Here is a 23,326-nt window from a genome sequence, read left to right as displayed (position 1 = left end):
AATCAAGAGTAGGAATTGTTAATTCTTTGTAATTGATGTCCACGATTAATTTGTTAATAGTAAGTCACCAATCAACTCGTGTTAGTGCAGAGCTCTGAATTGTGTTGACAATTTGATAATTTGTTGAAAATAAAATCCAGTTTAAGTAGATAAAATAATCGTATATTCACTCAAGTCACTTTCTTTAATTCCAACGAGCAAGGCACAATTAAATATTCGTAAAGACACTATACTCCGGGTAGGTGATAGCTTGGTTTTTACAGCAGCTCTGCCTAAATCCAACTGCACGTAAATGGCGGTGGACGGAGAAGCGTCCAGAGTGAGAAAGGTTGCATGGATTTATAACGCTGTTTTAACTCTTTGTCAACATTGCTACAACGTTGATTTCATGAAAATCTCCCAGCATTAATAAGGTGTAAATATGACTTAAGATTTATGTGGTGTAGTTTTATCAACAATTCGCAATGTCATATTAACGTTACAAAAAGGTGCATTTGTTAACGTTAGCTTTTGTGCGTTATAATTATGTGAGATAATTTGATATATGCACACTGGATTAACATGAACACGATTTTAACACTGACTGTGTAAACTTTACGTCAAGTTTACATACCCTTGCCGTGAAGTATACTTCACGAGAATGTCAAAATAATACACATCTTATTCAAATGGTTACCCCATCAAAATCTGTAATTCCGTTAGTCACAAGCTTTCCTCCTCCATTTCTCCATTAAAAATTTACACGTAATGTTCATCACATCCCATGCTGGGCCAGTAACGATTCCTGTCACCATCCTCATTCTCATTCTTCTAGGAACCAGTGAAGGACAACTTGGTGAGTAAATCTTTTCTCGTGCACGTAGTCATTTGGCGTATAAATACATAATTCGTGACATAACAGAGTAAGCCATTTACACAACATTTCCTCTGATAAGAAGCATCCCCGACTCAACAAGGCTCACCTTCAAAAGTGCATGCAGTCGGCATTTTTATTCTGAAAACAGGATACAGATAAGATTACGAGCTCACGGCTAATGCAATTATCTGTCCACTCTGCCCATCAATTATATTTTAAGCATTGAGCAGGTAAAGTGTTTAATTGAGCTTGGAAAGTTGGCAGATTTATACATAAACGTAAGTTATTCCTCTATTTATTTTATTTACACTCTTAGAGAATTGGTATTAAATTATTACTGACTGGAGTACAATGTACACATGTGACTCAACGGGATGTGGTAATAATGGGAATTACGATTCGGTAATACACAATTTTCCACTTAGAGTCAAATTTCTACCAATCCGGTAGGAAATTATTACCAAAACAATACCAAGAATATGTATATGTATGGGACTCTACCAGATCTTTAATAGTATATGTACATAGGTATGTTCATAATTTAGTTTTTTGCGTTAAGTATTGATTAATGCACATATTGAGGGTATTCATTATTTCTTCGTATCCTTAGTATTCTTCGTATCGTAAAATAACTTACGAAGCTTACGAGATTTTGTAAGCGTCGTAAGATTTTGTCATCGAAAATCACGTTACTACGCTTACGATTTTTACTAAACTTGACCCCTTGTTTTTTCTTCGTAAACTATTTTACGATACGATGGATACGAAGAAATAATGAATACCCTCATTATTTTGATATTATTGGGTATATTCACGTCAACTTCGTAAAACCCTTAACCATTACAATATGTATACGTAAGTTTGCTACGTGTGTTTGCGAAGCGAAAATTAATCAGAATTACTGTTTACTCAATAAGATACTAAAACTAACAATGCGATGACGCCAGCGGTCTCGCTCAGATTTTGACGAAACGACGATAATTATGTAGCCTTAGATAAATAATTAAACACGTGTTTCAGGATTTTTCATAATGCTCAGCTTAAACGAAATTATGACGAAATTCATAAGCGAGAATTCCCATTTTCACGGTGTCATTCTTCTCGCAAGGGAGAAAAATACTGATTCTCCATTACGAATTCCATCATAATTTCGTTTAAACTGAAAATTTGTGGGCACGAAGTGGTTTTCTACGATTTTTGTTTGTTGCATTTTCCAAAATTTTCAGAAATTTTCAAAAAATTTCAAAAAATTTCAAAATTTTCGGAAATTTTCAAAAATTTTCAAAATTTGTGCAAGCAATATAAAATAGAAAAAAAAACACTTCATGCCCACGCATTTTAAGCTTAAACCAAATTATGATGGAATTCGTAATGGAGAATCAGTATTTTTCTCCCTTGCGAGAAGAATGTCACCGTGAAAATGGGAATTCTCGCTTATGAATTTCGTCATAATTTCGTTTAAGCTGAGCATTATGAAAAATCCTGAAACACGTGTTTAATTATTTATCTAATGCTACATAATTATCGTGGTTTCGTCAAATTCGGAGCGAGACCGCTGGCGTCATCGTATTGTAAGTAAATTATTAGTTTCTTTAAGACAACAAGTAATCATTCCGAGCACATTATTTATCATAATTTATCATATCAGCACATACATTATCACATACCTACTACTGCCATAAATTATGTCTGAAGCATTCCGCGCGCCAAAAACATCAGTAGCAGTTACGTTAGCCAGTTGTACTATTTTTTATTGAATTCCCCATGCAATTGTCTATCAGAAACCATGTTCCGAAATTTTTTGTGATACAAGGTGCTAAAATGACAGATCGGACAAATTGACGTGTTGCAATTTTTCAGAAACATTTTAGTAAACATAAAAATCCGGCATTTTTCAGCAGCTCATTAAAAATCGGAACTAATCGCAAGATGGTCGACCGTACTATAAAATGATCCACTAACATTGGCGGTGTTGATAACCGAAAACCGAGTTGAAAGGAACGGTCAAAAAGGTCACAAAATATCATGTAAGTGCGCAAAACCTGACTTCGGCCGAATTCATGCCGGGCCCTAAGAAAAATGTCCCTTCAAATGAACGGGCTAAGTAAATCTACGTCCAAGGCCCCTAAACCCGACCTTGGACTTATGTTTTTAAGATGTGAAAAGAAACACTTGCTAACTTCACGCCAAGTAAAAATAGGACCCTCAAATGCCGGGCACTGATCATGCGGTACGCGCTTGAAAAATGGAAATAAGTATTTTTGAAAAATTAGTAAACTTTCACAATTGAGGCTATATAAAATCAGCAAAAGCACTTTGTCCACACCACACCAGTCCATATTATTCATAAAAATTTTAAAAATAGTAATCAGACCCACCATCCAGATTCTGTGATTTTTTAATTCGGCGTAGATTGGATTTGGTCAAAAAAGTGAATTTTCTTGCTCTGAGGGTGAAATTTGTTGTCAAAAAGTATTTTTTGAAGTTTTCGAGCTAATGGGAGAACCACTGGACCACACCCAATTAAAAAATAGCGACTGGACATGCAAACATGGCTCAGGTCCGGTTCAGGAGACCAAAATACTAAATTGGTGGTTGAAATCCAAAATTACTGACTCCATTTCGGACCGAGAATAAAATTCACTGCCGCTGAACCTCAACCTTCTGGAATATGGCATGTGATCCAAACTGAAGCTAGATACATGTGCTAAACCACATACAAGTTTGAAATCCGAGAAAAAATCTGTCGCTTAGAAATGAGACTAATATTCCTTGGAATGAGTGCGTACCGCGAGTGGGATGTGGATACTTAGATTTTGGGCTCTTGTAGCTTCAAAAGGAGGAAATTTTAAAATCTGCTTGGTATGTTTTGTAGGGAATTTAATGGGCTTTCTCGTTATATCGTTATTTTTTAAAAATTCAATAAACTGAGTCCGCTACATTAATTTGTGTAGTGGTCAAAACTTATGGCAGTACTAGGTACATATATCAAAAAATCAAGCCAAAAATTAGGAATCACATGGCACTTATCATTCCGTTGAATGGCCACTTTCAAGAAAAACATTGCCGGCAAAGCACCCACGATCGCCTTGTTTTTCGCATCGTAGAGCGAAATGGAGAAAAAAATAATTAAAAATTCGAAATTTACCGCCAATATTTTTCTTCACAGGCGCCATTTAACGGTATAAAAAGGGCCATGTGATTCCTAATTTTTGGCTTGATTTTTTAACATAACACGCTAGGGAATCTGGGTGTAGCTTTAAAAAAGGTTCCGCAAAGGCGACGCGACGCTTGCGACTGACGTGAATACCCAAATTTAATTTTACAGAATTGGTACTGAGACGGAACTGGTAATAAAATGTCACCCTCGTATTTCATCATTCTTTTTGCGGGATGCATATTGCACGCCTCGTCAAATGAGAATAAGCCTATCACAACTTTCTTCTACTACCATCGTGACTTCCCAAACGTCCCACTGACTTTGGAGCAGGTTCAGAAACGTCACGTGAAACCTGTCAATGTTCTACTGTACTCGCATGGATTTAGCAGTGAAAGTTTGGAAATTGCTGGGTCAATTAAAATTAAGAATGATGTCTTAAAATATCGGCTGGTAAGTGCAAAAAACTATTTATATTTACTACATCAAATTACGAGATGAAGGCATCCAAAACTGGACGACTTTGTAAAACGAGTTTTCGATTATTTGTGTTTTACAAGTTAAAGAAAAGAACAGTTTTTATTCAACCCGTGTTTTAAGTTTTGGTAAAATCGATTTTAAGTCTTTGTAAGATTTTGGAAAATTCTAGTTGTGATCTTTGATTCCAGTTATAAAAGTGAGAGTTTTGTAAAAGTAAACTAGATTATAATATTTTAAATTTTAAGCTGTGTAGAATTGTGTGATTTAATAGTCAAAGACGGAGTTTCTAATGCGTTAATTTTTTTGCTAAAAAGGGTTATATACGAACACCTTAAAACCGTTTTTTTTCAATTTTTTTTATTACAAGACTATCAATTGTCTTTCAAATCAAAAACCTATTCAAACCGTGTGTTAAAAATTCGAAAACCGATTTTGGATGCCCTAAAATGAACACAGTTACATACGTCCATAAAATCCTTCCATTTCAGGACATTGAAGTTGTAATCCTCGCAAACTGGTGTCAAGCAAGTTCTCAACCTGCCTATAAATATCCTGAAGTTGTAGAAAGAACTGTCCCCCTAGTGGCACGCGATATCGTGCACGAACTCCACCAATTAAAGCAAACCGTAGGAATTCTGCTAGAAAATGTGGAACTAGTCGGGCATTGTTTAGGCGCTCACGTCCTCGGAAAAGCCGCCCGCCACATGAAACACCTCGGTTATGGGATCATCCGGCAAATAGTCGGACTGGACCCGGCCGGTCCAAACTTTAGAGAATTATCGCATTACGACGGCCTTATGAAAGGGGACGCCAAACTGGTCTACGTCATCCACACCGACGATTTTCTCGGGATCTTCAGAGACATCGGGGACATCGACATTTATCCGTACAAGTTCGACGAATTTAGGAGATGCGAACGATCCGCCATGGTCTCTAAGTGTTTGCACAGTTTGGCCAAAGATTTATTCAGCATGGTATGTTAATTAAAATTAGACTCGCAATGGCACTTTTTTTCAAGCTACACCGTTATTCTTTAACGAGTTATATCAAACATTAAGCCAAAAATTAGGAAATTTCACTTTGAATGGCCCCCATGAAACAAATAATCAACGGCGAAGTTCAATTTTTGAGTAAATTTTCTTCCGTTTTTTTCTCCACGGGCAAAAGCAAGGACGGACTTTTAACTTTGCTCTCCAATATTTCTCTTCAAAGCGACCGTTCAACGCAAAGATAAGTACCATGTGATTCCCGATTTTTAGCTAAATTTTTTGATACAACTATGTAGTTACAAAATCTCAGTTTATGTAGCTTTAGAAAAATGTTCCACTGTCAATTTTGTATGCGTAAGACTTGGGTCTAACTATCAAACATTTACGATAAGATGCTCCTAGGTGTCGTAATTGTGGACAAAGAGGATCCAAAGAGGGGAAAAGAACGTGTCGTAAATCCAGTATATCGATACCCCACGCAAGTCACGATTCTTGTTTTGGATGTTTCTCCAAGTATGAAGGAACACGGCAGGATGGACAGCATGATTTACGCGGCGAATCAATTAGTTACCCAACTTCCTATCAATAGTACCGTGGCTGTTATTATTTTTGGAGGACATGCCGAAATCAGTAAAGGTAATACCTGTTCAAATTCATTTATTCAGATACAGAGTGAACAAATTTTTCATTCATTATTAAAGAAATTAAGGGACAATAAGTACTTTTATTCATTATTTGTTTCTTAGTATAGATAATATTTCAACCATGTACACATTTAGTTGGAAGTGACGTCAAAATAAGTCGGAGGTTTAAAAAATTCAGGCCTTAATTTTCACCTGAAGCACAATACGTGGGGTGCAGTCTTATTAGATTAGGCGAATTAAAACGAACTGATAAAAATAATACTGACAATGGAACCTTTTTTAAGCTACACTGGAATCGACTAGTGAATTATGTCAAAAAATCAAGATGGAAATGAGGAGTCACGTGACCTTATCTTTCCGTTGAATGGCCCTTCGAAGAAAAATATTAGCCGTTTAGTTCAATTTTTCAGCAAATTTTCTCTTGCGTTTTCCTCCACGGGGCGAAAACCAGGGAGGAGTGCGAACTTTGACCCCCTATATTTTTTTTATTCAAAGGGACCACTCATCGGAAAAATAGGTGTCACGTGCCTCCTAATTTGTGGCTTGATTTTTGACATAACTCACTACTCGATCCCGGTATAGCTTGAGAAAAGGTTCCATTGTGACTCACGATTTGTGAGTGAATGCTTGTTTTCGAACTTTGAATTAAAGAACACTGAATGAATAATCTTCTCCAATTAATGATTTTTGAATTTTGTAAATAGGTTTAACAATGATAAGGGATGAGTCCGTACGAGCCGCGGTTCTAGCAGCCTTACCAAAACGAAATACTGATATAGGATGGACATCCATCGGCGCAGGGTTACGAGCGGCAATTAGTCTCCCCTTCGTGGCAGAATCATGCCCAGACATTCATCTTATCACGGACGGGGAAGAGAACAAAGCACCCTGGAGACGCGAAGTGCAAATCCCGCCATGTACCAGAGTAAATCCTATCGGCCTCGGCGGTCAGGCTGACCCCGGACTGGAACAACTTGCCCGGGAGACGAACGGTCGAATGACGTCGGTCAGTGATGTCAACAGTTTGACCAGGTTGGGTGACGCATTAACGGATGCGACATATATCGATGCCGATCCGAGTGTCAGACCGATGAGGGTTTTCGGGGATGAAATTGCCGTTTCAGAACTTGAGGTAAGAATTTAGTTCATGCAAGGAAAATATATAAACTTATGCACGATTCCATGTCGCATTGCACAGTATTTTTAATTATCTCTTAGCTCTCGGAACTTATCTTAAAACTGTGGACGACGAATCTACGTTCAATGAGTTGCTTGATAGAATGTTTTTAAGTGGGTGTCGAGTTTAATTTCTTAAGGCTTCTTAAACTTGATCGTCAGAAACGTTCAAAATTATTTTTTTAGATTGGCAACGACCAGGTACACAAGTCATTTGTCGTTCAGGATTTTAAAATACATAAATAAATTCCCAGAACCGAGAAATGATTAAATAAATGCATATTTAGTTAGGCATCGACTAAATAATTTAGTCGATGCCTTTCCTTGAATTAAATTACGGCTGCCTAACATTTTCTACCTAATGAGCAAAAGTTAAGGATTGTTATTTTATCGTTGCAGAAAATCCAGTTCCTGATTGACCAAGACATCGGAAAAAATTTGCGTCTGGTTGTAAACAGTCCAAATATTGACAACCTAAAACTATCCCCGATTTTAATCTCACCGGAGGGGACGCTTTATGACAGTAAAGATTTCACCAAGAACTTTCAATCTTTCATATTCCAACAAGAAACAGTTCCCAGCGGGAAGTGGGCGTTTGGATTTGGTAAGAAATATTTCCAATAATTAGTGCACTCTTAAAAAAATACAATCTTTTGGTAATGTATTTAAATTTCTAAATTAAGCAACCTATACGAAATCCAAAGTAAATTTGACGCTTTAACTTACGCTGGATTTGGTACAGTTTGTGTATGGAAATAGATCTGATACATAGTGCATTTGCATACTTTTTAAGAAGGTCATATTATTTTTAAGAGTGTATCTCATTAATTTTATTTATTAGCTCCACCACAAAATGGCCGAAGAAAAAGAGCTGCCAATCCTGCTAAGGGATCTCTGACTGTAACTTCGCTACAGCGAGAGAATGCCCACGCAATCATTTTGGACGGAATGTTAAGCAACAGTTCGATAAATTATGGGGATGATTTATCCGCCAAAAGACCAATCACGATTAACGCGAGGATTCGGAAAGGTCGAGATTTTGTTCTGGGTGTGGGAGTTGAAGCGATAGTGACAGCACCGGATGGAAAGGTGGGCAAAATAAATAATAGACTAATCACACTCTTAAAAATAATGGTACTATTTTTAAACGTAAATTCGCTCTTAGTTCTAAATTAAGTTGAAATAAAGAGTGAACTTTACCCTTTTTCAAGTTACTGTTACTCTGCATTTAGTACAGTTTACTTCATATGCTTAGAACTAACACTGCTCGAAAGAATAACATTGTTTTTAAGAGTGCGCATATCCCTGCGTAATCCGGATAAATTTACATATATGAATTTTCCAAATTTGGCCTAGATTTTGACCACTTTAGATTTACTGGATAATGGCCTTGGTGCCGATGAAGATGTAAATGACGGAGTTTACGCTCGTTTCTTATCGATCCCCTTGACGCCTGGGTTAAGGTATGAGGTCACCGTCAAGGCGGCGTGTAACGAATCGTGTCAACTAAGAGGGAAGGAAAGCTATTCATTTGTCCCCATGAGTACGAAGGAAGTGGAAAGATTGCCGGAGCTGTATTCATTTCGGAGACAAATTAACGCTGGATCAATTAAGTAAGTTTGCCAAAATTGGAAATAGGTTCAAGCTTAGGTATGCGTTTTGTAAAAACCAAGCTATCACCTACCCGGAGTATAGTGTCTTTACGAATATTTAATTGTGCCTTGCTCGTTGGAATTAAAGAAAGTGACTTGAGTGAATTATACGATTATTTTATCTACTTAAACTAGAATTTATTTAAATCAATTAAACGATGGTCAACACAATTCAGAGCTCTGCAACAACACGAGTTGATTGATGACTTACTTTAATTATAAATTGATCGTGCAGCAAAAAAGAACTAACAATTCTAAACTTGATTGCCTACCACGACGACTAAAATCCAAAATGTCTGACTCTGACAACGACTAAAACTCGACTGTGTAGAATTCTTCTACCTACTTACTTACTACGACTTAACAAAGAGAGACGCGCACCCAAAAATCCCACCCCCGTCGTCTCCATGGCAACCACCACCACGACACGGGGCAATTGTAGACGCGTATTCAATAAATTTCATACATAAACTTATTTTACATTTAACACGTTTGTTGGAGTTAACAATACCGTATTTTAGGGCGGAAGGCAATTTTCGGACCCCGTTACCAAGTCGTATCCAAAATTTGGAAGTTGTTACGGTGGATTATGCGAAAAGATTGGTCCATCTCGAGTGGAATGCGGGCGGAGGTGTGGCAGATACTGGAACTGCTAGCAACCTGGAGTTAAGGGCGACATGGAATTATTCCAGGATTGTTAGCCTGAAGGGTAGGACTCATTTTACTCAATTTTTATTTTTTGCTGTTGAAATTCACGAATGATTATTTTAGGACAAAGTGACGATGACGACGGTACGGACGGTGATGTATTTACGTTTACGGCAGACACTTCCGCCATCCTGGATGGAGGACTCACTCCAATACAAGTTGGAGAAAGGCAGATGGTCACCCTGGAAGTTCCGGAAGACCTCTGGGAGAAGTCCGGCAGCGGTCAAGATATTTATTTCATAATGAGGGCAGCAAATGAACACTTGGAGTGGGGAGAAGACTCCAATATTGCATCTATTCCGACAAAGCAGCTCGAAGATGCTCATGGCTTGGTTTGGCCTTATGTAGCGGCTGGGATTGGTCTTCTCATTGTCATTGTAGTAGGGATTGCAGGTTGTTATTGGAAAGTTATTAGACCAAGATACCAGCCGGTTCCGGTGGTTGGTTACCAGCTTTAACGGTGTCTTAATTCTGTAATCCCGATAAATGAATAAAATAATATATTATACGTCCAAAATCATCTTGTGGGAAGCGCTTGACATTTGTTAAATGAATATGTGCACACAGAATATTTTAAATATTTTAAGCATTTAATAGTATTTATACTTTGTGTCATGATAAATTTCATGATAGGTATATACTACTTGGCACACTTCGTGATGTCTTTCTTCCATGAAAGATTAGTTGTCTCATTCTCTGAAGTATCGCAGATTTTAATTGAATAACAATTTTCTTATGCGTTACAATAAGGGACTGCGCAGAAAGCACGTTATCGATTTGAGGGGGAAAGAGGTAAGGGGTACAAATTTCCTGAAAATCGATCACATCCTTTATGTATGTATCCAAGGGACAAACTTGCATATAAAAAAAGTCTGTTATAATTTTTAAACTCGAACGCGTATTTACATATGTATACATACGTACATGTAAATATGTACAAGTTACATAATACTCAAATAATTTGTAAATCCTGCACTGCATCGTGAATTAAATAAACCTAACATCCACACACCATTTGTGTAAAAGCACATACACCTGCACAAGTTCCCTGCGGATGGGAAAATCCACCAGTCAGTCTTGCCTCGACACTTGCCCGGCACACGTGTCTTTCTTGCGATCCTCCTGCCTTGCATATTTACTACTGCAAAATGAATTTCGAAGAAGATTTTAACTTTCCTGCTCACATTCTCACCTTAACCTCCTCCACGGACCTTGAATTATCACGCTTTATATCAAAATGTATCGCTCATCTGAAGCAACACGGGGATTCCGTCGATCTGAAAATGTTCACCCATTCCATGAACAATTTTCCTCCTCCGATGAATTCCCACTATCGGGTCGCCGTGGTGGCCAAGACTGTACCGGAAATGGTGCAAAAATTGGAGAAGGGTGCCTACCTTAAGGGGAAAGTTGTCCAACCGGAAGTAAAGCCCAAGATTTGCTTCCTATTTCCGGGATATGGAACGTGCCCTTACAAACAGGGGCATGAGTTGTACACCAGCTTAAAAGTTTTTGAGGACATGATGGTCCAAGCGGAAGATTCGGTGAGGCGTGAAATTCCGGAAATTTCAATTCTCGACGCGCTCTACGGAGAGGACAGGGCGCTCCTGAACAATCCGGTGCATGCCCTTATTCCCCAACTTTTCTTGAGTTATGGAATTTTTAAGGTGAGTTTTTAAATTAGATTTGAAAATTTTAGAGTATTTTTCCTACACTCTTAAAATTGTGTATGTGTATTTCTTACTTCTACATATGTCAACCTGGTTTACCTGGTTTTCTTGAAATAGAATTCGCAAATTCGAGTTCGCAAATTTCTCATATTTCTAACACAGCAAAGTATCTCTCTTTGAATTTATGATTATGCCAAGGAGCAATATTTAAAACCTATCCACGGCCAAATATGTGGTTCACAGATTTGCAAAAAAAACATGCTAAAAATTCTGAATTTTTCAATTTCTATCCCAGGTCTGGGAAAGTTTTGGAATCCACCCCGACTACGTTTTAGGCCACTCCATGGGCGATTATGTGGCCGCAGCGGCCGCCAACATCAATCACATGATGACCGACGTGGTACAGATTTGTTGGTGGTTTTCGCAAAACGTGGATCAGATCAAGGACGGCGAAATGGCCGTCGTTCTGCAGGAGGAGGACATGATCCACGGCCTTCTCGAGGAAGAAGAGGGCGCAGAATGGTTAGACTTTTCATCCCACAATACGAAATACCAACACGTGGTGGGCGGCACGTTCAAAGCGATGCAAGGTTTTAAGGAAACGTGTAAAAGCTTGAAAATCCCGTGTTTTGAGATGACCTTGAAAAAACCGTTTCATACGAGGGGCGTTCAACCCGTGATCAAAGCGTTGGCCGAGACGGTGACAAAATTCAAGTATGGCGCGCCAACTACCAAATTTGTGTCGTCCTACACGGGAAATATTGAAGGTGAGAATGGATTATAAAAATTTATATGTAAATTATTTTGAGAGTAAACCAACCACATGAATTTATTTAGATTCGCTAAATGCGGCCACCTGGACAAACCATTTCCGACAACCGGTAAATTTCAAAAAAGCCTCCGAAACCGTGGTGTCCGAAGGGGTGAACGTGTTCGTCGAAATGGGGGCAGACACCCCACTGGGCTCGATGATGAAAGAGGTAATACTGAAGAAGGGTTACCAAGGCAAAAATATGTATGTATTGTTTGAGCATAATTTAAGCATTTAATCCCGACTTTTTGACGAATTTCTTTAAAAATTATATGACACAGTTACATATTTATGTATAGCAAAAAAAATTCAAAAAGAAAATTTCATGATCCCAAAATTTAAGAAAATATGTACCAGGGGTACTCATTACGAGATCGCATATTTGTAGCTCATCTTGATATAAAAACAGGGAACCATATACCCGGAAATTTTCCAGCCCAAGTTGTTTGAAAATTTTGATTTTTTTTTTGCTAACGTTGCTAAAGATTAAGTCTTGATTAATAGCCCAATTGACTTTTTTAATTTCAGAACATGGAGACCAACGCGGACTTCAAGAAGAAAATCGAGGCCGGTCAGTACCACTGGTTACCATCCATCACCGGAGCTGCGACCGAGTTTGAAACTCTTCTGAACACTTTTGCGCAACTTTTTGTCTTAGGCTGCCCCGTAAAATGGACCGGATTGTATGGAAGCTTTAACGTCAAGCATTTCGACACGACCTGGCTGCACGATGATAATCGGAAAGATCTGATTGAGGAATTCCTCGTAGATTTGGAGAAGGCTGGAAAACCATGCATTTTCCGATAGTTCATGCATATTTCTAAACATGCACTCTAAATAAAGTTGTGTAAAATTTGAGATCAAACAACCGGTCGTGTGCACAAATTTTTTACAAGATGAAAGTAATTTTTATCTGAAATCATAATTGACAGAAAATCGTACAAATTTGTATAAATTTTAAAATTCATAGTGTAACGTTTAAACAGACCGTTGCTGCGTAATTGATAATTTTACACAACCTTGAGTAAATTGTAATCAAAATTATTTAGAGTGAAGCTAAAAAAACAATAAAAGGTTTGAGAACGATTAGATAAAACAAATACAGAAAAGTTGAATTTTCACGTATTTTTACATTCTGATATTCTGAAATAAAGCAAAATTAATAGTAGCTTAGTTTTAGAAGAACTGTCAATTTTCGTAAAGTATGTATACAATTTCGAGTAAATATCAAAATTCATGATAAATACAATCTGTACATTGAAATACCTATTATGCAATCGTTGGAATTGTATAATTATACTTTTCTTTGTATAAAATCTACATATAAAATATGTCTAATTTTAATGCATACTTATGTAGACTATAAAATTACTTGTATGCGTCCAGAATTATGCAACCTGGTCACCAAAAATATTTTTTTACAAAAATCGAAATTTATTTCACCTGACCGCCAATGTTTACGTCAAAATTAATTTGTATAAATATGATGCCCTTTTAAAATACTCAATTCCTCCAAATTTTGTCGCTCCAGTTTTAAATTGAAAATAAATAAAGCCATTTACACAATCATCTAGTTTGTATTTTTTACAGCCCAAATATGTTAAAGATTATTTTATTTCCATGCACAAATCTCCTCGTTCTAATTTACTTATTACCTTACGAAATTTCGTACTTTGGAACCCAACAAAATGATAGGTACTATTGTTTGATTAAAATATTACCTTGAAATTGTAATTACATAATTCTAATTTCACGCGTCACACAATCTCCACGCGCCGGCAAGAATTTGCACAACATGTAATAAATAAGCACACAAAAATCTTGGTAATCCCAACCTATGTATTCACATAACTTGTGCATTTCCTACACGAGCATACAATTTCTTATCAATTTAAATACACATTCAAATTATCTAGTCCAATTAAACTGAATTAATTCCTAGTAATCGGATCACCAAGACGAGTCGTAAAAAATACATGTGTATTTTATGTAGAAGAAAACCATGATTCTCATCTTCCCAAGGAAACAAACATACAAATTCAAGCTGATTTCTCACGAGAATATTTATTCGATTTAATTAAAAAGCAGTTAAAACCTTTTATTGCAAAATTACGAGGAAAAAGATAGGTTTCTGATTTATATAGGTTGCACAGACTTAAATCATGTTGCCATTAAACTAGGTATGTATGCAACTTGGAATGTCAATGCATATTTAAATGCCTAATCAGATCATGGTTTTTCTCAGAAAAGTCAGGCGTAAAACATGGAACACGCATGGAACAAGGTGTGTTTAAACTTTTCCAGTCCAATTAAGTTTTTTCTACGTTTTTTCCACTAAAACTCCACGTAATCCAATTATTAAGTTAAATTATAGTAATCAGATCACCAAGGTCTTAAAAAATAAATACGCATGTACGAGCCACTCGACCCGGTTGCTCATGAGGATATTCAATTTATTTAGTTAAAAAACATTGTATTTTTATTGAAAAATCTGTAAAAAACATGGATAGCTGCGTGTACATAGTCCGACCATAAGTTCCCGTGAATGCATTTCCGGTGATAAAGCCCAAAGTATTAGAGCTATTTGATAGAAATTTTTGTGGATGAACAAGGTATTAATCTTGTTTAGAAATCATAACTTCGTTTTCACAATTTCCTCCACGGGCTTGTACACAAGACATAAGTCGTGGCGAAAACTGCTCGATCGCGGCACGCACGGATTTCCAGGGAAAAGCGCCAGATCTTCAGTAAGTGCGACCTCAGCCCTTCCACACTTGGGTGAAATTTAGAGCATCCTTGTACCTATAATTTTGACCACCAGTCATAATTTAGGGGATTAAGGTCTGCAGATACTGAGCACCGTTGTACGGATGAAAAAAAGTCATGAAAATTCGTCTGAAGCCAGTTTTGGACAATTTTGCACCTTGCGCAGGAACAGAGTCTTGTTGAAAGGTCCAATGTCGATTTTCGGAGGGTCCAGGGTTCAGGTTATTAACGTTTGGCTTTAGGACACTCTGAAAATAATTCTTGGCTTCAACTTGTACCCTTTGCGATGAAAAATAGAGATTTCATTTCTCCAGCCAACTTGCTCCCATGCACACCACGGTGATGACTTCGTATTGACTTCCGCATACTTAAACGGATGTCAGACTTCTGTACAACAAATATCTGGCCTTTTTTCTATTAAATTTTTTGCCAACGGTGAAAAGTCTGAAATACTTTTGGCACGAAAATTGGCGCGTACCACGATCAACCTGTGGCCGTCACGAGTTATGTCTTGTCTAATTGCCCGTGGACGAAATCTTGACAAAGAAGTTATGATTTCTAAACAATATTAATACCTTGTTAATCCATAAAAATTTCGAACAGATAGCTCTAATACTTTGGGATTTATTACCGGAAATGCATTCACGAGAACTTATGACCCCACTATGTATGATCTACATTTGTTAATAACTTACAAACAGATATGTAGTTATACTTATATTTATATACTTTTCCAATTACATATATAAGTAAGTTGCACACGTTCCAAGCCAATTATCTCTTTAAACTATGAACCTTGCCATGTATTTATTTATTCGTGTTTGTCATAATCAGATCAGGGTTTTTCTCGAAAAAGGAAAGAAAAAAATGAGGAACACGCTGTGTAAAATACATTTACTTTTTTTCATAATTATGTAGTATTATGTACGTAATAACAATTTAATGACAGCCCTTGTTTCTGAGTAGATTTCCAATAATGAATTATGTACACATGTATTGTATTTATAAACCAGGTTAATTATTTATGTAATAGTCCGATAAGATTATTATTAAGAAAAATTACATAGAAAAACAAACACGTGGAACCCGCCTACTGTAATTATTTGCTTTTTATAAAAAATTACATAGGGATATGGCATTTTCACAGGAAAATGTGTGTAATTTTCAGGGTATCGTAATTCCTGAAAAATGTAATTAAAATATAGTCTGAGCAGATTTTTTTTGCGGAAAAGTGAAAAAAACAACGCGTGCGAAATATACATATGTATTTAAGTATGTAATTCTTCACTTTTATTAGTACGTAAATAAATTTGATTAACTTAAAGGCGATTATTGAACAAGGTGAATTATTTAATAGATGAAGGGGATAATTATTTTCCTCCGCAGTAAAGGATACTTTTAGGGAAAAGTCAGATTGTAAAATTTGTTCGCGTCACGAGCCCGCAATCCCAACACGACTGTGGTAAAGATGGCGAACACGAGCTGTAAAAATATGAAATTTAAAAAATTGATTAAATTAAAAAAATTGATTAAATGTAAAAAAATGATTAAAATTGAAAAATTGACTGCATTTTTGAAGAATTCAAATCTTAAAGATTGATTACAATAAACAAAAAAATTAAATTTCTGTAAAAAATATGAAATTTTAAAAAATTGATTAAAATAAATAAAAATGACCACATTTTTTAAGAATTCAAATTTCAAGGATTGATTAAAATAAACAAAAAAAAATGAGTAAATTTCTTGAGAATGTTCATTAACATTTGTTTTTTAAATTTTTATAGTAATATTTTTAAAATTAATGAATTTAGAATTTGCTAATATTTAGTTTGTTTCTGAATGGTAGATTTTGTCAAGGCTGATTAACCCTCGCTATTACCGTATGCATATTTATGTAGAGAGATGCATATGTACATACATGCACTGGTGCATATCTATATTTAGCATTGATCTAACCAAGGTAGGCAAAAACTTGAGGCCCCTCGAAATCAAGGGGCTACTAATAGTGGGTTGTAGTAATTGGGACAGGAAATCCAGGTGAACAATCCTCCCATCGGAATTTGATATCCTTTCCCTTCATCTCTCAGTGCCGTGAGAATCGCGTCGTGATAATGGTTCACTGCCACGCCAAACGCACTAATTACCGCTCCACAGCAAACCGGAAGTGTAAATGATTCCGGCGTGAGGACGTTGGCAATGCCGTGGAAAACGTAAAACTTGTGAACCACGTTGACGACAAATATTGCCAGGAAGACTAATATTCCAATGGGGTGGGCATGCCGAGAAATTTTGGAGGAGTATAAGATCGTTCTGGGAAAAAATAAAAAAAACTCTCAAAATAACTGAATTGATTATCATAGTTGGCATGATTCACAATTTTTTTTAAATAGAGGAATATTTTTTTCAACTCTTAAAAAACATATGATATGAAACTGATATGGAACCATTGCAGATTTGAAGAGTATTGGAAAGGTAATATGTATTTTTGGAAGATTGATACACTCTTAGAAATGAGGTTACGATTATCACCAAAAAGTAAACCTATGTGACTCTACCGTCGTGGGTACAAATTTATCATCGAGTCGTTACAATTGTCACTGACTAATTATCAAGTTTCACCGACTTGGTATTAAATTGTCACCAGAGCTGACAAATTTATAACCACGGCGGTAGAGTCACATTCGTTAACTTTTTGATTATAATCGTAACCCTATTTCTAAGAGTGTAGATAAGTGGATATTTTTGTTGCCATGGAAACTTTTTACATACATACATACGTTTCGCAAATTAATTTCTTAACGATCTTAAGTAAATATGTATACATATTTATTTTTGTTAGGCCTTGGCAAATTAAATTGTACACACTAAAAATAGAAATTCTGTAATGGACCCTTATCATGAATTAATTTATGCAAATTTATCCCTATTACTTCTATTTTTCACAACTTACGGATAAAAACAGTGGAAAAACGTGATACCGAAGGCGATCGCATTTTTCGGGTAGAAAATATACCTCGCCGGGGTGAAAAGAAGGACCAAAATTGGAATAATAATCGTCGGCATGAAGGAATATCTCCACGCGCTTTTTGCCGAAATGGGCAAAAATTCTGTCGCTCTGCTCAGAAGTGTTGTTTTGTTGGCAATTTCTTTCCCTTTTCCGTACGGAAATGGGTCATCCTGCAGAAAGCGGAGCGACACGAAGCACAATGTCGCGAGGGCAATGAGGGTGGTGACTTTTGACATCTTCATCCGAAGATGAAAATGTGGCAGGGTAAACGAACTCAAAATAAGTTCCGGTAAATGTGCGGGACGCCATGAATATAGGTAGAAACGGATTTTGGTAAGTTGATGGATGGGTCGTTAATTGGATGTAGCTAAAATTGATTCCGCAGGTATCTATTAAGCGATTAATTAGGTTTGTAAAAAAATTTTGAAGGGTCACATTTTACTGGACAGTAGATAATAAATAATATATAAACATGTCCAAATTTCGATTTTTTTATCTTTCCGTTTGACAACAAAATTCGTAATTTTTACTTTAATTTTACTCAGGTAGTAATTTTTTGTTGTTGATTTTTCCCTAAATAACAAGAGCTTTAGCAAATTTAGTATATAAAAAGGGATACAAAAGCACGAAATAATTTTGCAAAAAAGTTTTGGAAATTAGCGAGCATACTTTTTAAGATAGTGGTGGTCCAATCTAAATTACGGATTACTACATATTTACGTAAGTAATTCAGTATTTCGATACAATTTTTACTTGAGAAAATGAAAACTAATTCTTGTCTTGTTCCCATTTTTTGCCAAATAAAAAGTTATATCTGTCCATACTTACGTAATTTTGAGCTATGACCTTGCGTAACTACAATAAATATTGGTTTTTCCGAAATAACCTGACTTTTAGGGAGGATCACACACTTTTTATTAGCAAATGTTTTTGTTATGTAAGCAAAAATAAATCCATGCCACCACGTGAATCTACATACTGACTCCACCTTTGGCTGCACATATCCGCGAGAATGACTTGCCCCTCTTGAACTGCGTGGTTGAACAGGTACATACATAATTTGGTTTATTGGTTTAACCGGTTTTCTCAACTTGCTACATATGTACATACATACGTCGGATATTAGTGAAAAATGTCTTTTTCCATTTATTGACGTACAGTCGCCAAACTTTCTGAGAATGTTTACGGTCATTAGTAAGTCACGTAGGTGAAAGCATATTTTCTCATATTTATCATATTTTCGGGTTTTGGGACATATTCATATTTCGGATCATATTTCGGGCTTCTTTTGGTTCATTTTATGATTTTTGGCCATATTCTAAAATTATTGACAGAAAATAACAAAAAATTCAATTTTCTCACAATGATTCATTGTGAGAAACTTGAATAAATTTACATTCAATTTCGCCTTAGGTGATATATCTAATTTATTGGGAATGAATTAAATCATCCCAGAACTTGTTTTATTGACAAAAATTGAGTATCACAAGAAAATATATCAAAAAATTAAGCCAAAAATTTAGAAAATAAAGTCCTTTTTATGGTCAGATTTTGGGAATTTTTACGGTCATTTTTCATTCATATTTTGAGCTTTTATCGGTCATTCATATCCGACGTCTGCATATGTACATGAATACAGTATATTCCACGCTGTACACGAACATACACATTTACATAAGTTCGTAAATACATATATGTACATAATTTCATACATATTTTATGTTTTTTTATAAACTTTTGAATATTTTACTGCATATTTGGAGGTCTAAAAAAAATATGAATATCCATGTTGTATTTCGACATTTTTTATATAAATATTCATGAATATCGAGATGTTATGGTGATGGATGTAATCCCCTCAAAGGAGTGATAAAGATTTGAATATTGGAATATTGCTTAAGATAACATAAATACATAGTAGGAAATTTATTAGAAAAAAACATTTTTATCTGCATATTTTCGAATTCTTTAAATACACATTTTGACGAGTTTAAATATATACACATCCGCCTTATGTACATACATGAGTGCATACACTCTTAGAAATTGGGGCACGATTATAACTAAAAAGTAAACGTATATACCGCCGTGGTTATGGATTTGCCACCACCAACTGGTTATAAATTTATTAGCTCTGGTGACAATTTAATACCAAGTGGGCGAAACTTTATAATTAGTCGGTGACAAATTTGTACCCATACCGGTAGAGTCACACACGTTTACATTTTAGTTATAATCTTAACCCCATATCTAAGAGTGTAAGTAATCTATGTAGATCGTGGCTTTGAACATTTTTGATTTTTTACGTCAGATTTTAAAGGAACTCGTTTATTGGTTTACCTAATTGGTTTTCTTCACTTGTTCTGGAAACCCCAAGATCCACTGATTTCACAATAATCTAATTTAACAAGTGATGCATGTGATTTGCGTGCGTACACGCCATGTCATAATAAATACGTTACCCAACTCTTGCTTTATTCTGCCAGCAATTATTACACAGGAAAAATAAACCAAATGATCAGCAGATATGCAAATAAATATGTATTTACTTATTACTTGGTCGTGTCGGAAGTCAATTAAAAGGTTTTCTACTGACTTGCAAGTAGCACTTTCATACATACGTAATTTTATGGGTTACATAAAGTAAAAGGGTTTCCGTATCGCAAATTTGGACCAATTTCTCACAATTAAATGAAATAAACCACTCAGCTAAAGTAAAAATTGTTACGTAATAAATTACGTCAGTAAAAAAATGCAAGCGCTTGCTAATCATGCACGCGAAAATCCCTGGAATTTGACTTATGCAAGGAATTTTAGCCAACTATCAATATGATTTAACTGTGGAAATTGTATGGTAACTTTGTTCTGATGACATTTTGTAATATCTAAAAAAAATAGATAATTGTAAATATGACATCAAGATTTATTTTAAATATTAACAATAATTTCCATGGTACAGTTGAATTTTTATAAGAAATTTTAACATGAAAAGTCTCAAGAATATTCATGCAGCCCAATTATGTATGATTGTTTAATAAAAAAAATATTTACATCAGGTACGGCGAGGTGAGAAGTTGTAAAAAATATGCAAATCGTAGCAAATTGGGTGAAACCTGCGAAATTATGTTCATTTTATACATAAAACCTAAAATTAAAAAAAAAAAATGCGATGACACATGACGCGATTTTGAAATTGAGGGTTTATGATTTTTTAGAGTTTGCATAGTCTACTAGGTGGCCCACCCTAAGTGTCTTTGAAATAAAACGCTGCAGTCTCAACAGTTTTGATGCTATAAATTTCTGATTAATCTTAATTGAAAGCCAGTTAAATTCTGAGTGGAAAACAATTTTTGGTTTTCGAAATTTCCTCCCCCGCATTAACTCAGCGCTGAGGAGGCGGCCGCCAGCCCTCGAAACGCCGAGAAATTACGAAATTACGCACTGAATCCGTTGACAAATTGTCTCATTCCGTGGTCAAAGATTATTTTAAAGCCTCCAAACTTCTATGAGGCTTAGGACACACCTTTGCCCCTAACTTTGAACATTTTTCATAATCCGGGGATTTAAATCCAGCGAGGAGGATGACCCTTCCGAAGTGGAGATAAAGTCCGCAGTTTGTTTTTTTAGTCAAGCTTTGGTCATTTTTCGCACTATGAGCTGGTGCTGAGCCAGGTGGAAAGGTCTAGTCGATTCCATTGAACTGGATCCCATTGAGGGGATGTACCACAGACTCAAAAACGTATTTCAAGAAATTTGATTCCATCACCTTCCCCCCATTTGCACGAAATGATGAGAAATTACCCCAATCAGCTTGCACCAGCCAAAACCATCACAAAACCTGGGTAATGTGAACTTTTGACCTTCTTTATTGGGGGACATCTTTGACAGATTCTGCGTATACAATGTACTTTTGTTTGTTAAAAGATTTCCTCACAGTCGAAATCTCCTCATCGGTAAACAGAATGTTCTTAACTTTTTTCGCGCGTACCCCTTGAGGTAAGCCCTTCATTTCTTTATTATGGCTCTCTTTAGGGGCATAATCAAGAGGTTGCAAGTACTACGTTTCGAAGCCCCAAGCCTAAGGTTCAGTTTGAGCGCTCGTTGGATGATGTGCGTCTACAATATCAGCTGTGAGACTATTTTCCGCTAAAACTTTGTGAATTTCTTAGGATTCAAGCCTTCAGCGCCTTCACGATGGGTGTGGTCCTTGAACGTTTTGAAAAAAAAATTCTTCGACTATTCTTAGTCGATCTTGTCCACATGAACGTTTTTATAGTCCGTTGAACTCAATTCAAGTGCACGTTCGACTCCCGTCACACTTTCAAATTCGCTATTTCTCTTCCAGTTTTTTTGGTGCAAAATTATCTCCGCCCGCGTCCTTTCAAAACTATCGCTGCTGATAAGCTTTCCAAGTATTAAAAAATTGATTGGTGATCTTTATGCAAAATCGCAGAAGGAATCCAATGGGTTTATCAGATTTTGATAATCTCCATAGGTTTTAAAGATAAAAGCTAGTTACACTTAGCCTGGGCCCACTAGGTACTTACATATTTATGTGTATGTAAACGCTCAACATAAATGCTGCAAAATTTATTGCTTCTTTCATGTTTCAGAATCGCTCTGGTATACATTATTTCTTCGAATGTATCTTTAGTATTCTTCGTATCGAAAAATAAACTACGAGATTTTGAAAGCGGAGTAACATTTTGCCATGGAAAATCGGGTAGCTATGTAAGGTTACGATTTTTCCGAAGCTTGATCTCTTGTTTTCTCTTCATCAAGTACTTTACGATAAAAGGAAATAATAAATACATAAATACCGTAAATCCTTTGCTAAATCTAGAATTCTAACTACATTAATTTTTCAAACGGGTAACATCATTTTTAAGAGTGGTACGAAAGCATTTGCAACCCCGGCTTAATGATTAAATACGTGCAACGCGAAACAATTAGCTAACCCGAGTAAAAATTTGGACAGCTTTACTGCCGAAAATTGGCCCAATTTTCTGCACACAAGCTTTATGCAGAGACCTGTGCAGAATTATGCAAATAGAATAATATCGACACACATTTTCTGCAAGATTATTTTTAAAAAATATGCAGAATAAAATACGCATAAGGTTTTTGTCGATTACTGCAAAATTCGATGTACTAATTTCAACTAGGGTTCGTTGTATGTACACTTGTTAACAGTGGTGCGTGGGAAAGTTTACTCTATCCCATTAAGCACGCATACATAAAACCATATGTACAAAAACTATGTACAAGCTCACTTGAGACCAAAAAAATTTAATATGCAAATCAGGGAACGTTCATAAAGTACGTAACGGATTGGAGGGCTGTTTTGGTTGTAAACTTGCTGCACAGGTTAAAAAAGGGGGCGTAACGTGTTACGAAGCAGGATTTTAAA

The 23,326-nt window shown here is 36.0% G+C and overlaps 3 protein-coding genes across 5 annotated transcripts; 2 read left to right on the top strand and 1 right to left on the bottom strand.

Moving 5' to 3' along the window:
• The first annotated feature begins 1,070 nt into the window (after nt 1-1,070).
• On the top strand, nt 1,071-10,179 carry LOC110854927 (calcium-activated chloride channel regulator 1). 3 transcript variants are annotated; one of them, XM_035855762.1, is made up of 10 exons: nt 1,071-1,134; nt 4,185-4,466; nt 4,982-5,467; nt 5,875-6,118; nt 6,831-7,258; nt 7,702-7,906; nt 8,144-8,391; nt 8,659-8,915; nt 9,476-9,663; nt 9,726-10,179. In XM_035855762.1, the coding sequence occupies exons 2-10, from the start codon at nt 4,215-4,217 to the stop codon at nt 10,118-10,120; spliced, it is 2,703 nt and encodes a 900-aa protein (XP_035711655.1). In that variant the 5' UTR covers nt 1,071-1,134; nt 4,185-4,214; the 3' UTR covers nt 10,121-10,179. The 3 variants fall into 3 exon arrangements, with proteins under 3 accessions (XP_035711655.1, XP_021959050.1, XP_021959049.1); XM_022103358.2 differs by lacking the exon at nt 1,071-1,134 and adding an exon at nt 1,228-1,384; XM_022103357.2 differs by lacking the exon at nt 1,071-1,134 and adding an exon at nt 2,748-2,883.
• Nucleotides 10,180-10,751: 572 nt separating this feature from the next.
• On the top strand, nt 10,752-13,710 carry LOC118437088 (polyketide biosynthesis acyltransferase homolog PksD-like). Its single transcript, XM_035855877.1, has 4 exons — nt 10,752-11,329; nt 11,628-12,099; nt 12,170-12,312; nt 12,672-13,710. The coding sequence occupies exons 1-4, from the start codon at nt 10,811-10,813 to the stop codon at nt 12,948-12,950; spliced, it is 1,413 nt and encodes a 470-aa protein (XP_035711770.1). The 5' UTR covers nt 10,752-10,810; the 3' UTR covers nt 12,951-13,710.
• A 3,027-nt stretch (nt 13,711-16,737) lies between these two features.
• On the bottom strand, nt 16,738-18,420 carry LOC110854858 (steroid 5-alpha-reductase DET2). Its single transcript, XM_035855710.1, has 2 exons — nt 17,860-18,420; nt 16,738-17,219 (listed from the first exon to the last, which is right to left on the bottom strand). The coding sequence occupies exons 1-2, from the start codon at nt 18,156-18,158 to the stop codon at nt 16,898-16,900; spliced, it is 621 nt and encodes a 206-aa protein (XP_035711603.1). The 5' UTR covers nt 18,159-18,420; the 3' UTR covers nt 16,738-16,897.
• Between the last annotated feature and the right edge of the window lie 4,906 nt (nt 18,421-23,326).

This window comes from Folsomia candida, unplaced genomic scaffold (assembly GCF_002217175.1).
Source record: "Folsomia candida strain VU population unplaced genomic scaffold, ASM221717v1 Fcan01_Sc011, whole genome shotgun sequence".
NCBI lineage: Eukaryota > Metazoa > Arthropoda > Collembola > Entomobryomorpha > Isotomidae > Folsomia > Folsomia candida.
The sequence above is the reverse complement of the archived record's forward strand: the minus strand, read 5'-3'. Positions and strand labels throughout refer to the sequence as shown.

Coding starts and splice junctions, on each gene's coding strand:
- LOC110854858 (XM_035855710.1), bottom strand. CDS start 18,158: ATGAAGATGTCAAAAGTCACCACCCTCATTGCCCTCGCGACATTGTGC. Junction 17,220..17,859: donor TTTTTCCACTGTTTTTATCC/GTAAGTTGTGAA, acceptor ATTTTTTCCCAG/AACGATCTTATACTCCTCCA.
- LOC118437088 (XM_035855877.1), top strand. CDS start 10,811: ATGAATTTCGAAGAAGATTTTAACTTTCCTGCTCACATTCTCACCTTA. Junction 12,100..12,169: donor CTACACGGGAAATATTGAAG/GTGAGAATGGAT, acceptor GAATTTATTTAG/ATTCGCTAAATGCGGCCACC. Junction 12,313..12,671: donor TGGGCTCGATGATGAAAGAG/GTAATACTGAAG, acceptor TTTTAATTTCAG/AACATGGAGACCAACGCGGA.
- LOC110854927 (XM_035855762.1), top strand. CDS start 4,215: ATGTCACCCTCGTATTTCATCATTCTTTTTGCGGGATGCATATTGCAC. Junction 7,259..7,701: donor TTGCCGTTTCAGAACTTGAG/GTAAGAATTTAG, acceptor TTATCGTTGCAG/AAAATCCAGTTCCTGATTGA. Junction 8,916..9,475: donor ATTAACGCTGGATCAATTAA/GTAAGTTTGCCA, acceptor ACCGTATTTTAG/GGCGGAAGGCAATTTTCGGA.